The sequence below is a fragment of the Heterocephalus glaber genome, unplaced genomic scaffold (assembly GCF_053883595.1).
Source record: "Heterocephalus glaber isolate CG9 unplaced genomic scaffold, H.glaber_assembly_v1.0 deba00001564, whole genome shotgun sequence".
Lineage (NCBI taxonomy): Eukaryota > Metazoa > Chordata > Mammalia > Rodentia > Bathyergidae > Heterocephalus > Heterocephalus glaber.
The window spans coordinates 5,393,238-5,408,981 of record NW_028258351.1 but is presented as its reverse complement, the minus strand read 5'-3'; the positions used below and the strand labels follow the sequence as shown (position 1 = coordinate 5,408,981).

At 43.6% G+C, this 15,744-nt stretch overlaps 2 protein-coding genes across 9 annotated transcripts in view; one reads left to right on the top strand and one right to left on the bottom strand.

Annotated features, from left to right (window-relative positions):
* The window catches only part of Lig3 (DNA ligase 3), a 47,196-nt gene extending 33,409 nt beyond the window's left edge, over positions 1 to 13,787 (top strand). Inside the window, exons 21-22 of one of the 3 annotated variants that reach the window (XR_002391157.2) lie at positions 1,102 to 1,217; positions 1,887 to 13,787. Coding sequence is in view for 2 of the 3 variants with exons in the window: in XM_021248869.2 (XP_021104528.1) it covers positions 1,102 to 1,163 (62 nt within the window). In the remaining variant the exon portion in view is untranslated. Of the gene's footprint in view, positions 1 to 1,101 lie in introns of all 3 variants that reach the window. The other 2 variants (XM_021248869.2, XM_087191383.1) reach the window with 2 other exon arrangements.
* Positions 1 to 15,744, bottom strand: part of Rffl (ring finger and FYVE like domain containing E3 ubiquitin protein ligase) — an 84,629-nt gene that overhangs the window by 25,116 nt on the left and 43,769 nt on the right. For 2 of the 6 annotated variants that reach the window (XM_021248924.2, XM_087191487.1), the window contains exons 3-4: positions 7,109 to 7,296; positions 1,493 to 1,903 (exon numbers count right to left, since the gene is read on the bottom strand). In XM_021248924.2, the coding sequence (XP_021104583.1) occupies positions 1,493 to 1,903; positions 7,109 to 7,296 (599 nt within the window). Of the gene's footprint in view, positions 1 to 1,492; positions 1,904 to 7,108; positions 7,297 to 7,807; positions 7,893 to 15,744 lie in introns of all 6 variants that reach the window. The other 4 variants (XM_021248925.2, XM_087191488.1, XM_021248926.2 and 1 more) reach the window with 3 other exon arrangements.

The following is a 15,744-nucleotide window of genomic DNA, read 5'->3' as shown; positions in this document are numbered from 1 at the left end:
GTTTACAGTCTTTTGTTGAAAAATCCACTTGAAGGTTCCCTTAAGGAAAAATAATTTCTCAAGTTTTTCCTGTGGTTCCCCATAAACAGGAGTGCTCCAAAAACCAACCCAGAGGAGGAAAACATAACAAGAGGCAAGACCTGTCCAACAGACCAAGAGCCAGAGCTTAGGAAAGGGTTAAGGTCCAGCTGCAGAGAAATACATGCTCCAGCCAACTAGGGAGCAAAGTGATTTTACTACAGTTAAATTATGTTCTCACGTTGGCTTTTATGCCTCAGTGCCTGTCAAGAGCTGAATCAGGGGGCCCAGGCCTGGCAAAGGAGGTGATCATAAGAGCAGCAGCCATCACATCATGTGTGGGGACCAACAACATGACCACTGTAGTCCTGAGAGCTCTCAAAGCTCGTGAGACATGACAGTATGCTATTCAAGGCTCCCTCTGTCCTAGCAAAATGAAAAGGGCTCAGTATTACTAAGCCCATTTCATTGCTATAGGCTCAAAGTTTGCCCAAGGTGACCTAGGAGTCAGTATGGGGCTGGCACGCAGAGCCTTCTCTGTAGGCATGCAAGCCAAGTTGCCCCAGAAGCCGAGCATCGGATAACAGTTGTTTTTTCTGAGCTAAAACCTCAGTATTCAGGTTTAATTGCAGTGTTGGCACTTTGTGATAAATAAGTGGGTTGTGGGTTGCAGTTTGGGCACTCAGTCTCTAAAAGGTTTGCCACCGCTGTTCTAGGTCCTGATGTGCCCACTACTGCATGGACCATATAAATAGCAAGGTCGCTAAGGCATTTCTGTAGATCTGTATGCCACCATCACTCCTAACACTAAGGTTGACCTCACTTGGCTCCAAGAGCTGTCACATGTTTACTTTAGCTTTCCCAGGGGTTTTTGTGAGAAAAGGCAGAGAATTACTCATTCCTATACCCTCATGCCTTGTTCATGATTTGGTCAATGTGCTGCTCTTGGCGACCATTTCCAGGTCCCATTGGGATGACAATAAAGCTGCCTACAGAACAACATCATTCCGGCCACTGCCACTCCCACAGTGACCAGGAGAGCAGTAGGGTCCTGTCTCTTCCCACTCTTTCTTCCCTCCTCAGGGTCCTTTTGTTCCGTGTGCCTGGTGATGTTTAACAAGGAATCAAGTTCCCAGTCCTGCTAAGGAAGACCAAAAGGTGAGCTGGAGAAGAACAAAACTAAATTTGGAGAGTTCATGGTGAGTTTCCTCAAAATATTTCTGGAATAATGTATTTTGTAATGTCTAACCAAGATATGATTAAAAACAACCCTACAAAAATATGGTTTCGTGTATATTACCTCTGAAGAAAGCCAAAACATGAGCCTGGTGTCCAGAAATCATCACCTGCATTCAGAGCCAGGAAGGCTTCAAATCACTAAGGCACTTTACCTCACAGCCATTCCGATAGTATAGAGGGGAGGGGTGTGAGCTCTCCACTGGCATGGGTGTACAGTGACTGCACATGGTCGTACCTGATTTTCCTGAGCCTGGGCTGGGGGAACAGAGGTGGCTTGTGCAGGCGAAGAAGGGAGGCTGGGTGAGGTAGGAGGTACTGTGCCGGTGTGAGGCTGACTCAGGAAGGCCTGCTGCTCAGGGAAGTCTGGGGACAAGGTGGGGACACGAGTCCTGTCCTCCTCAGAGATTACAGGTTGCTGACCAAGCACCAAGAACACCAGCTCTTCTTTCTCCCGGCACATTTCGGTAGAGATGTCATGGAGGCTGAGGTAGTCCCTCAAGTCCTTCACTTTCATCTTCATGAGCTCTTCCCGCTGAAAGGCTGTGGCTCTGAACCGCTGGCAGAGAAGGCAGAGGCGGGGCCCATTCCCCTCTTGGCTTGAACAGGTCATGCAGAAATGTTTCTTACAGTCCAAGCAGGTCTGCTGCTTAGAGCAAGAGACAGAGTAAGGCATGTCAGCTCAAGAGACCGAGACAGACAATGCGGTGGGACTTCGGGGCCACCATGCCTGCCAGGGCCAGCTCTTGTCACTCTTCACTGAACTGTCTCCTGAATGCAAGAGTGCACGCTACCCTGGAGATCTCCAATTCAAACCACTCAGGCCCACAAGCACGAGGACCCAAGATCGATCCCCGCTACCAAATTGACAACAGCAACAACAACAACAAAAACCACTCAGAGGCACCAGACCTGCTGTGTGTATCTGTCTGTTCATGTAGCTGTAAATTAACACTACCAGCTTTGGAATTTAAAAAGCTCTGCATTCTTAAGTCTCCCTCTACTGTTTCTTGTGATGTCACCTTGGGTATGTAACACCCTTTCTGGTGCTAAGTTTTCACACTGGTAAAAGAGTAGAGGAGGGATGATAATAGTACTTACCTCATAGGGCTGTTGCAAAGATTAAGAAATAATGCATTAAATACATCTGACATATAAGGAGTCCTCAGTATGTGTTAGCAGGTTTTTTTTGTTTTGTTTTGTTTTTTGGTACCGGGGATCGAACTCGGGTCCTTGTGCTTGCAGGGCAGGCAGCAGAACCACTGAGCTAAATCCCCAGCCCCAGCAGTTTTAATCATTACTGCTAAGAAATACTGGCTAGTGATAAGAGCCAAGATTCAAATCCTAATTTGTCATTCTTTCTGCTTTACTGCTGAGGAAAGAAAGCAAATTGTGAAGGTTATGGTGTAGTGGCTGTTACTATTAGTAATAATTATATTGAGGAGGTACTATGTGCTACCTACAGTAGCTTGTCATTTAATTCTCAAAGCACCCTGCAAAGGAGGTATTAGGGGTCTTCGTGAATCACAAAGCAACTGAAGGCTAGGGAGATCAAGTATTGTATTCATGGTCGACAGTAAAGGCAGAGCTGAGAGACACTTGAGGTCTGAGTCCAGTGCACATGATCTCCCCCACCTGGCCATGCTGCCTCACTCAGCCCCATCCCAGCTGCCAGCAGTACTGAGTCCAGAGCCTCTGTCTTTCCATCTCCAAACTGCCATGCCAATGCCTTCCACAGAGACTGGTGCCAGGCTGCCCTCCTCAGCAAGGCCACTCACAGTGCTAGGAAGTATGTGGGGCATAAGGTCATTTCCATGATAAATATTTAGACCCTACCAGAGACCCTGGACATTAGGTTGCTCTCCTCTGTGAAAGCAGAGTGTCTCAGGCAGGCAATGAGCATGCCTGACAGCAGTTACTCCCACGGTAAAAGGCAGTGCACCACGGCTTGCTCAGCCCAGAGGAAGCAAACCTTTGGCCACTTACCCCACAGGCTGCACGAGCACAGGAACGTCTGGCTGAGCTCTCTTCCAGTGAAGGGCAGGAGTCACCCTCACAAAAGAGAGATAATTCCCGAGATAATCCCCTGGGATAGTCTTTGAGGGCTCCGTGATCCTCTAAAGAAGTTAAAAACTTTTCATCCCATGGTGACTTAAGAATTAATCTACACGTTTCTGCCTCCTCTTTCTAAATATAGAAAGCTGTTCAAGATACAAAAGAATGCTCGAGACAAAGATTCTCACAGTTAAGGGCACAGGAAACCCTTGTATGTGGCTGACGTAAAAGTCTGCACAGTTAAGGCAGTTACAGTTAGTATCTGTTCAAGTGTCATTCATACAGTAAAGGGAAAAGGACCTAAGGTTTACGATCCAGTTTTGGCTATTAATAGTTAGAAGGCATTGCAAAGGGACACACACAAGTTCCTTTATTCTCCATACAGTTATAACCACCCCAATAAACTGTGCAGAGACTGACAGAAAAAGACACAAGGCTTCACTATCACAGTTAACAGTTCTAGGACCAATAACCATGCAGGTGGAAAATGGATGTTTTGGGGTAATGTGTTCATTCAGATCTAAAATTTTCCTATGGGGAGATGAAATGTCTAGGACGGCTGACAGTGAAATGAAGAGGCTTCAAAGCCATGAGGCTGTGATGCTGACATGGAGCATTACTTAAGTCAATTCAGTCTGACAAGACCTAGCTCGACACAATTATAAAGCCTGTGTTGCTCAATCAGCCAGATCCAAACAACTCTCTAGTCGTTCTGCAAATGTGTGTGGCTTGTTGGATGCAAGATCAGAATGCAAAAGCAGCAACGCAGCTTCTCTTACCCCCTGCCCACTAGGGACTCTGAAGTCAGCCAGCATCTAAAACACACTCTAAAGGAACAGGACAGTGCTCTGGGCTAAAATCTCAGTGTGCAGTGGCAGGAGAGAGCAAAGGGAGACGAAAAAAAGAGCCATCAACTAATGTGGGCAGAATGAGCAAAGGAAACGTGTGTGTATAAATTCTAGCAAATGGTTCAAACTAGCCAAGTAACAAGATAGCATGAAAGATGAAACGGGAGGCAGCATGTCTGCAGAAATGCCCAGAGTATACTCCAGCTACCGGCATCGGAGCTGGCAGTGGCGCCTCAGGCAGGCAGTGCCCTTGAGGGACCACACATTGGGTGCTTTGCTTTCTCTACTTTCACAATCTGCCCTTCCTTTCCCATCCCCTCCTCACCTATGTGTCCAGTACTGCACAGGCCCACTTTCTCACCTTACCGGTCTAAGAACTACTAGAAGTATCATGTGAAATAACTTATATAAATGTTAGCATAAGGTGGACACCAAAAGGTAACAGAAACGCCTTTTATGCTCTTTCCCCTCTGCCTCATTTCTCAGCTTTTCCCAGCACTGAAGAACCACTCCCCTTTTTTTACTCAGATCTGAATACCACTCTTGTGTTCCCAACTACAACTGCTCCCCCTTCAGACTGGCCCAATTAAACAAGGTGAGTGCCAAAACTCACCCCAAAATTGCCAGGGCCACTGCTACCCTACAGGCAGGCTTGTGGAAAAATGACAGCCTACCATTTCTCTCTAGGCCTGGAAACTTGGGGAATGCAGAGGACATGTATGTTCTCTCTAAAAGTCCTTAATGTTATCTATGCTTTGCACACAAAGAGCACACAGGAAACATAGACCATAATGGGGGGTTAAAAAAAAGAGTCAGATCCGTGTAATCATCTCAATTCAACTACTTCTAGAAAAGACATTTTAAAAGCCTCTGGCTAGCTGGGCATGGTGGTACACACCCGTAATTCCAGCACTCAGGAGGCTGAGGCAGGAGGATCACTGTGAGTTCCAGACCAGCCTGGGCTACATAGTGAGTTCAAGGCCAGCCTGAACTGCATAGCAAGACCCTGTTTAAAAAAAAAAATGCAAAAACCTCTGGCTGTTAAATGGTGAAACCTTAAGATAACAACGCTGGTACACTTAAGCGTGAAATTACAAATGAAAAATTCTTGTAAGAAAAAACATCCTTAATATTCACAAAATTCCCTGTGAATTGCACAAAATTAATTTATACTTTTATAGCAAGAAAATATTGTACCAGTCTTTCATCATCTAAATTGAAACATCTCCCACAAAGCTCTTCTTGCCATGGTGACTTTTCTCTGGCCTCACTGTGTGCTGTCTGTTGCCACCACCTTCCTATCCAACCACAAGCTCTGCAGTCAGCAAGGATGGCCTCCTCCACCTTTTCCCTAGCCCAGGCAATGCCTGACACACACAAGATATTTAGAAACTATTTCCAATTAGTAGAAAACACGCTGCTAATTTTAATCATTGCCATGGACCTAGGTACATGGACCTGTCACCTGTAATCTTCAACTTGACATGCCAAATATTTCCTGGGAAGTAGCTTTAGAGTCCAAGCCCAGGGATTGGATCCCAGCTCTGTCATTGAACAGCTATGTGATCTTGGGGTACACTGAACCAGAGGAAAAAGAATAAATACTTTGATGTCTCTTATGCTATTTGCCAGGAACTTGACATGTAGCTTTCTTTTTAAATTTTAAGCCTCTTTATCATATGCAAAATGGGATTTGGTGGATTCTAAAACCTATTTATCATGACGATTAAATAAAAAAAATATACCAAGCAGGCATAGTAGCACACGCTTGTAATCCCAGCACTCGGGAGGCTGAGCCAGGAGGATCACCACAAGTTCGAGACCAGCCTGAGCTACCTAGTGAGTTCAGGACCAGCATGGACTACATAGCAAGACCCTGTCTCAAAAAGCCAATAAATAAGTAAATAAACAAACCAAACAAACAATAAATAAATGAATGAATGAGGAAAAAAAATACCTAAATTTTTTTAAATCTAAAAAAAATTTTAAAACTTAAAAATCTAAGTCTTAAAACAATTTCTTGCATATAGCAGATGGTTTTAGAAGTATTACTTCCTTTCAGTTTCTCATTATTACCATCTTAACCTCATATCCTATCATTCAGCTGCAAAACTCCTGTTCTGCAGGAGAGAGAATGTGCTGCCTCTTGGCTCTGGCAGTGGGAAAGCTGCACCCACACTACCACCCAGCCAGTGATTCCACTTCCTGCTTGCTGATTGGGAAAGCATGGCCCCCAAGGACTTCAAATGAAGTCCACTATGATAAATAGGTTCCAGCTTTGTCTGCTAAGGTCTTCATGTACCTGAGGCATCTTGATACTGTTTTTTGATAATAAGAACAGGTTAATCTGCAGTCAGGCTTTTTTTTCTTTTTTGGTACTGGGGAATGAACCCAGGGCCTTAGTACTGAGCTACATTCTCAGCCTCCCCTTTTTATTTTTATTTTTAAATTTGAGACAGGTCTTGCTAAGCTGATAAGTTACCCAGGCTGGGCTAAACTTGCAATCCTCCTGCCTCAGTTTCCCTGGGGACAGTCAGTAGTTTCTGAATAGTGGTTAATGGAGGAAACAACATTGGTACCTGTTCTGTCCAAGCGCTGTGCTGGGGATCCTTCCTAGCTTATCTCTTTTTATTCTCAAACCAGTATATGGCTACTCCTGTCATCCCCACTTCACTGATGGGGAATCTGAATCTCAAGAGAGGCTAGTTCAGTCATACAACTAGTATCTGGCAAATCTGAGGTCTGAATTCAGGTCTAATGTTCCAGATCTATGCTGAGATGGTTTGCTTTCACTTGAATAGTTGGTCACGAGATTTTTGTGAAAGGCACAGGCCTGGGTGGCTAGCCCTGCACAGGGAAAGGCCAGGTGGCGGGTATTTTGCAGTTTGGTCAGCAGGGTGGCCTAAGGGCCCAAGGCTATGGGGCACAGCTGGCTGAGAGGGCAGACTCACCTTCCGGGATGTGCTTGCAAAGTGGGCCCCACAGGCCTTGCAGCTCGGTTCAGAGCCTGTTGGGGAAGGGAAGGAGCTGTACCCTGGGTTGGAATAGGCCTGTGCCCTGGCTCCCTGTGGTGGTGGGACCTCCTCAGGCTGTCCATCCAGGCAGAACCAGTTGCAGCAGGTTGCCCACATGATAAAATCTGGTACAGGGGAGGAAGGAGGGAAAAGTCAGAATTAAGACACCCAAATCCTGCGGTTTCCCTTCCCAAGGGCACAGATGAGCAGGGATACTCAGTCCACACCTCCCAAGCTAAGAAGAGGACAAGTTTTCAGGGGCCATGGATTTCTTGCTGCCTCCTCTACCATTACAGTTGCTATTCCATCTAAGAGGTAAGTATAGATACTTGATCTGCCCAGGAAAGGTGGGTTGGCAACTTGATATACTAGTTTTGTAAAGCTGCTGAGTCTTGACTGGATTTAATCTGAGATCTAACTTCACATAAATGTTTTCTTACCTTAGTAATTACAACTAGCTTAAAACCCACTTTATTCAGGAATACTCCCTTATCCATAGGGCTCAGACAGAACTCTATCATACACACTTATGCACACACACACACACACACACAAATTCCACACTCGCACTGACCATGTGGAGGATATATCAGTTCCTTTATACAGAAAAAGCAAAGCCAAGTGCGTGACGCATACCTGACATCCAGATACTCTGGAGGCTGAGGTGGAACGATTGCTTCAGCCCAGGAATTCAAGACCACCCTGAGCAACATGGCAAGGCCTTCTCAAAACAATTAATATAGATAGATGAGGCAACCAAGATTCAAAAATATCAAATACATACCGAATATAGAGCTCTAAGAAGTAGAGATAATTTAATAAGATACTAAAAATGCAGGTCTTCTAATTCCAAACCTAAGGTCTTTTTACCTATTCTAGGTTGTCTCTTGATTTCCCCTCCCACCAGCCAGTAGAACTAATCATTCTTACATTTGTACCTCAATCTTAGACAAACTTTTATGACGGCACTAATAATAGTTTCTTACACAGATAATCTCTTTTCTATCCCCAAGCCATAAGTCCCTCTAGGGCAGGGTTATTCCCATTTGTACTGTACCCTAGCAACGTACAAGTAGTCCATACTCAATGAACATTTGCTTCGTTGCTCAGTGCCTCCAAGGGTTTATGAAGAAGTTCTGGATTATTATTCCCATTTTATATATCAAATACAACTACTGGGGGCTGATGATTTTTTTTTTGGTACTGGGGATCAAACTTGGGACCTTGCACCTGCAAGGCAGGAGGCAGAACCACTCAGCTAAATCCCCGGCCCCTGAGGGCTGATGATTTTTATGATCACAAAACAAAAAGGTTTTAGTCACTCAACCGTCACAACAGCCTAAAGGTGGTAAGGGGATCCACTAAAATCCAAGCACTGCTGGGATGTATGTGCGTGTTTTCCACAGCAGACTAAGGCAGTCAATATGAATATTCTGAGCCTGAATTCTCTGCTTACAGAGATAACAAATGAAACATTTGTTTCATGAGTTGTTCAATAATTGGTTCACACAAAGGAATGGTGCTTTCTTCTCTAGCTCCTGATTCACTGTTTTAACAAAAGCACATTCATAGTTCAAAGGCAATGGTAAGCTGGAAGGAACTAAGAGACCAGCCAGCTCAGTGCTGGTCATTTTATAATAGAAAACAATAGAGCCCAGTCAGAGGAAGTAACTTTCTGGGTCACACAGGTTATAAACCGAGGCCTCTTGATCTTTCCAACATGGCCTCCGATGCACCTGTGACATAATTCATTCTCTTCTGTAGGCATTTCTGATTAATATCTGTCTCTCCCACTTGCCTGTGACCCTTATGAGAAAAGAAAATGTGTATTTTTTTTTTGGTACCGGGGATTGAACTCAGGTCCTTGCGTTTGCACAGCAGGCGGCGAAACCACAGAGCTAAATCCCTGGCCCCAAGAAAATAAAATGACAGTCTTTCAGTGCCTTGTTAGAGAGATGGCTCAACAAAGACTACTGAACAAATGAATCATATGCAATATTTAAATCTCAACTGACCACACACTTGTTCAATTTCCTGCACATCAAAAACATTTTTCTCTGATTCAGTATTACTTGTCTGAAGACTCTTAAGTTCCCAGAACTCAGGGATCTAAGCTACTTTGTTTGAAATTAGCAGTTCACATGGAAAATGAAACAAAGAGTTTTTCACACAATGTGTATGTGTGATAAAATAAATGAGTTCTTTGTGGCGAGAGAATGAGGACAATAGAGGAAAAAGGAATTTGTAATTCTTTAAATCTCATATTGATAAACATATCTAGGACAGTGTGCAATGATAAAAAAGAGCAGAGGGTCTGGAATCAGTCCCACTCAACTGTTTATGCACAGTGTTACCAACCTCTAACAAATCACACCCTTTCTGTACTTCATGGTTCTCCTCTGGACATTTTGCAAGCTGTGAGGCACTATTAAATAATAGCTGTTGCTATCTGCATTGTAACAATGCCTTTTCTCTAGGAAAGCAAAAATAGAAGGTAAAGCTAGAGATTTCACCAGGTTACCATTTGGTTTTCTGGGTTTGTCTCCTGCAACAGGGGCGAGGCTGTAGGTGCTTCACTAACTTCTGTTAAAATTGATACTCATTCATACATGCATGTAGCCTTATTGAAGCCTTTCCAGTGCAAGGTGAGTAGGTTTGGTACCTAGCCCCACAGAGTTTGTTGGTCTAGTAAGAGAAGTGGAAATGTAACACTCAAAACTGGAATTTCAGGATGGTCAATATTTAAATCTCAACTAACCACATACATTCAATTTCTTGCACATCAAAACATTTTTCTCTGATTTCCTGGAGCCCAGGACAAATCCAACCTTTAGTAGAGGTTTGTACAGTGTATAGGGTGGGGCATCTAGTAGATTACAAAGATGGAAATGATCAGCTCTGTAGGGACAGAGGCACGACTAGAAAAGACTTTTCAAAGTGCCAAGGCTTGATGTGGAAGTAGATGGATATTTACCAGAAAGTCAGGAATAGGAATTTTAAGAAAAGGACAAATGACATGTGTCATGGCATCAGAAAAACTACAAAATGATGCTAGATGTGGTGGCACACACTTGTAAATCCCAGCTATTCGGGAGGCTAAGGCAAGAGGATAGAACATTTGAGGCCAGCCTAGGCAACTTAGCCAGACTCTCTCAAAACAAAAAAATAAAAAGGGCTGGATAAATAACTCAACGATACAGCACTTACCTAGCTTGTGTGAGGCCCTGAGTCCAATCCTCAGTGCCTCAAAAGAAAAAAAAAAAGAAACTACAGAATGCCCAGCTGGGTGAAGGGTAGGGGAAGGTTGGGGTAGGTGAAGGTACACAAGTAAACAAGGAGCTATGGAAAAACCTTGTATTCCATGGTAAGGAATCTGGACACACTGAGGCATTTAGTAATAGGACTCACTCGGGCATTAGGCAGTGAAGTTTTATGATTTTATTTGCATGTTAGAGTGGACTTACATCAGTAAGCACAGTGAAAGACAGATCAAGGGGAGGGTTGAAGCAGAAAGCTGCTACAGTAATAGAAGAAAGATAAGAGGATAAGGGCCTAAACTGGTGACAAACCTACAGCACGTGTGCTGCAGCAGGCTGCTTGTTATCATTGAAAGCTCTAAAAGGTTCACCAATGAGGTAGGAAAAGATAAGAGCTAAAAGGGGGCCCAAGACAAATCCAAGGGTCTCAATTACACCAAAGATAACTAGTGGAATAATTTACTGAGATAAAGTCTTCAAGAGGTAGCGCATACATGTGTGTGTGTGCATGCATGCGCCTGTATACATGTGCGTGTGTGTGTGTGTGTGTGTGTGTGTGTGCAAGAGAGAGGGGCAGGTTAAGATGGTGAGCAGAGTAAATACCCAGGGTTGTGCTGGTGCAGACACAGGACCATGTACAAGTCTGGGCTGAAGATAAAGGTGTGGGAACCCTGGGCCTCCTAAAAGTACATAAAGCCAGAGTGGTCTGGGTCAGAAAAAAGCGGACATTGAGAAGGGCAAGAGAGGAAAGCCAACCAGCAGAGCAGAGGGAGGAAGGAGGCTCACAGGAAGTGCAAGAGCGATTTGAGTTTCCAAGGAGATTAACAGTACTGTTCAAATGACACAGAGAACAGACTGCAACAAGAAATGCAAAATGCCCAGCAGACTTATTTAGGAAAGTGTCAAGGTGTTGAACACTAAGAAGCTGACTGATACCCCATAGGTTGGAAAGCAGATAAGGGAGAATTCACAAGACTCCAAGAATATTCCTTCAAGAAACTTTACTGTAAACAAAGAGAGAAGGCAGTAGCTGAAGAGGATCCAGGGCCACAAAGATAAATGTAGACACATTCAGGGACTGAAGAGGAAACCCCAGAAGACTAAGACTATAAGAAGGGAAGTTGGTGGTTAATGAGGGAAATAAGGGCCAGAAAGGATCAAGTGATTGAACTGGGAAGTAGCCTCCTCCTAGGCCAGAGAAAGGTCACCCTTTTCACCAGAGTGGAGTGGAAGAGAAGGCAGATGAAACAAAAGAGAAGTTTACAGCATTAGCAACAAGAGTAAGATGAAAGAATGAAATGGAAAGGGGGGAGGGTGGTTAGATTTAGCCACAAGATCTTTTCTTCCACACAAGGAATATGCACATTGTAGATTTTTCCTAGGAGGTAAGAACTCTGCCACAAAATGGGTAGACCCTAGGGCCAGGGATTTAGCTCCGTGGTTTTGACGCCTGCCTCGCAAGCACAAGGACTCGAGTTTGATCCCAGGTACCAAAAAAAAAAAAAAAGGGCAGACCCACTTGGTAAAGCATAATCAGTAGGAAAAACTGGAAGGCTTTATATATGTGCTTTACCAAGCTGTGTGGTAAGCACTGTGTAACAAACGGTGGTAAGCACTGTGTAACAAACGGTGCAGAGGGATGAGACCATCAGAGTAGACTAGTGAAAGCAAAGAGGTACACTTTATTTACTTTGGCAGAGATGGACCAATGGTAAGCAAGAGGCCGTCAGTACCGAACAAAGAAAAAGCAGGAAGCTTTACAGGGCATTGGAAGAGAGGTCTGGCACATCTATCATGTATAGGGGTCAGAGCAAATATTTGTGGTCAGGGTCCGTGCGGTGATCAAGGCAGATGTATGGATACTTTTAGGTGACTTGGTATTGAAAAGATTCTGTACTCTGTAGTTGTTAGCTCTATGTTCTGTGTTCTATCTGCTCAGAGACAGCACGGGCAGGCACAGCATCAGCTGCCTATTTTGTGGTTTTTTGTATCTTGTCAAACTGTAGCTTGGAATTAAAGAGCATATTCATTAACCATTTCATGACCAAGTCAATCCTGACACAGTGGGGACAACAAGAAGCAAATGGACAAGATCCCTGTTTGAGGAGGCTGGGGGCCCAGAAAGGCACTATATAGCTCCACTCTGCTATCCTAATACAGGATCTAGGAAAGCTCCTCTGCTGGGCACCAAAAGAGTCCATCTTTCTGCATATTATCTTCCTCCCTCTAATCTCTAGGTGAGAGAAGTCATCAGGCTACTCAAGTATCTGGCTGTGCTTTTTTTTTTTTGGTACCGGGGATCGAACTTGGGACCTTGCGCTTGCACAGCAGGCGGTGAAACCACTGAGCTAAATCCCCGGGCCAAGTATCTGGCTATGCTAAAGAGGAAGATTTGGCCCTGACAGAAGACTTGAAATCCACCATCCTGTGATCCCATAGGCCCCATGTTCAACTAGAGGATGATGTCTTACCCTGGTTTTATGCATGTGGGGAAGAGGGTCACTGTGTAGGGAGAAAGGGAGGTGGCAAGAGTTTCAGTGCTAAAATACCTCAGCCCCATTTAGTCTAACAGAATGGGTTCGCCAATATCAGCAGACTAGGTTTTTGCTCTTTTCTGACAGATATTTAAACATTAGGAAAGAAACATTTGCTAATGTGATCAGCTGAAAGTGCTCTCCTGGGGCTGCTGATTAAGCGCAGTGGTAACGCACTAGCACACTTGAGGTTCTGGGCTTAATCCACAGCACAGCAAAAAACAAAAAAAGTATTCTTCTGCCAAACTGGTAAGGTCTAAGCAAAATGACAACTGTACTCAGGATAATTTCAGGGGGAAAGAGGTTGTAATGTTAACAATGCTACGCAAGCTAAACACTTTTTCTTCTCATCCTCAGCCTTCAATAGATACACATGGCATCTGATTATGTTGCTAAAGGACTGAAAGTGGAACCAATCATGGGGTGTGGTAAATACTACACTTAAAAAAAAACAACTCTCTGACCTGCAAACCTCTTTTGGAGCTTAAAAAGAAAATTAGTATCACATCTTCACTGAGGGCTTGAAAATTCCTTCCCCAACTTGCCTCACTTTTTTTTTTTCTGGTACCAGGGATCAAACTCAGGACCTTGCACTTGCCAGCTTCACTCTCTTCTGAACAGATGGACTTGGTGACTGAATCCTCAAAAACAGTCTGCCTGCTCTCCTACTGCACTTGCCCATGGTGGAGAAAGGCAGAAGATGCTGGGCTAGGGTGAATAAGAATGTACTATTCCGGGGCCGGGGATTTAGCTCAATGGTTCTGCTGCCTGCCTCGCAAGCGTAAGGACCCGAGTTCGATCCCTGGTACCAAAAGAAAAAAAGAATGTACTATTCTGGGTGGAAGCACCCTTCGGGAAGAGGCAAAAATGGTTAGTGAGCACCTGAGGTTTGTCGGCTAAACAGGCAAATTACAGTGTTGACAATAGGGTAAGATAAGTGACCTATAACCTCTGGGCTGCATAGAGTCACAGGGGCAAGAGGGTAGATAATGTGAGTTCTCCCCACTAAGTTCCAGGTTCCTAAGTAAATTTTTTTTTTTTTTTTAGAGACAGGGTCTCATATATCTTAGACTGGCCTTGAGCTCATTATGTAACTCAAGCTGGCCTTGGGCTTGCAGCGATCCTCCTGCCTAAGGCTTCTGAGAGCTGGTATAAAACAATCTGCACTTGTTAATAATTTAAACTGGATCAGAGGCTGCCATGGGCTTTCCCAAGAAGAGGGCAGAATAAAGGGTTGCAGTGGTTTTACAGTATCACTCTAAAACCACTCAAAACAAAGGCAATAAAGTCCCCAAGGTTCTTATCCAATCTATTCTGCTTTTAATTAACTGTTCTGTGTATCAAAGTGGTTGTGCAACAACATGCTTTACATAGATGCAAAGACAGTTACATCCTGGGATTAATACACTTACAGTGGGCCCACTGCATAACTGTACAGAAAACCCTTGAAATACCTAATTAAAATGCCCCAAAACTTTTTGACATGTCTGGATGACAAGCCTTACAGAATCATCTAATTTGCTGAGGGCAGCACTACTATTGTCACTGATGTATTCCTGGAATGGTTAAAACCATCTATGCTGTAAGCACATGAAGAAAAGTATCCCATGTGATGGATAGTTAATACAGAATGGGCTTAGCTTCATCTTGTATATTATCCTTAAAAAGCAATTAAAGTACAATTGCAAGGCTTTGAAAGGAAATGCTATGAAAGGCCTATCAATATGACTTAGCTAAGCCTCCCTGAAAAACTGATAAGTAATTACATATTTTGAGGAAACACTCATTCTCTACTTGGAAGACTGCTTCTTATTTGCCAGGCACTGAATAGGAACTTTACCTAGTGTTATCTAATGTGATTCTGACAAGGCAGGTTATTTTCTTATTTAGGTGAGAAAACCAAGGTTCAGAGAAGTACCTTGCTAAAGGTCACAGCCAGAGGGTAGCAATGTCAAGATTTGAACTTACCTCACTAAAACCCTGAAGCCTGTGTTCCATAGGACACAAGAGAAATATTTCTGATTTTATCAAAATATCAGTCTGTCTACCCTGCAGCCACTTCCCCTCTGGCTCTAGCTCTCTATTTCTACTAGAACTTTCTTTCCTGTCAGCTACAGGCATGCCCCCCACAATCTCCCAGGTTTAAAAAACTTTTGCTTGTCATAAGGCAAATACAAATTACAAACACCCACTGGAAGCGCTAAAATAGAAAAGAAATTCTAGCAAATGGTGGTAAAGTTGTAGAACTACTGGAACTCTAACATTGCTGGTGAAAGTATACATTAGTACAACCAATTTGGAAATATATCTAGGTATATGTATATGTACAAGTACACACAGTTTTGTGGTTTTTTTTGATACTGGGATCAAACTCAGGTCCTTGCACTTGCGCAGCAGGTGGTGAAACCACTGGGCTAAATCCCCGGCCCACAAGTACACACATTTATTTCTGTCTCTGCAATTCCATTCCAGGTGTAATCCCAACAGAAATACATCCACCAAAAGAAACATGTAAGAATATTCACGGGAGCACTATTATTATTAGCCCTAAACTGGAAACACCCTAAGTGTACAAAAGTAGAATGGAGAAGTAGATTATTCACATAGCAATGTTTACTTTGTGAAAATTCATTAAACTGTATACTAAATTTGTGTACTTCTCTAATAAGTTTATATGGGATTTTTTTTAAAAGCATCTAGTAGAATAGTTGTAATTTGGTTTTTTTTTTAAAAAAGTTTGACTTTGCCCTCCAGTAAAGCTCATTTTCTCTGCCTTTCATTA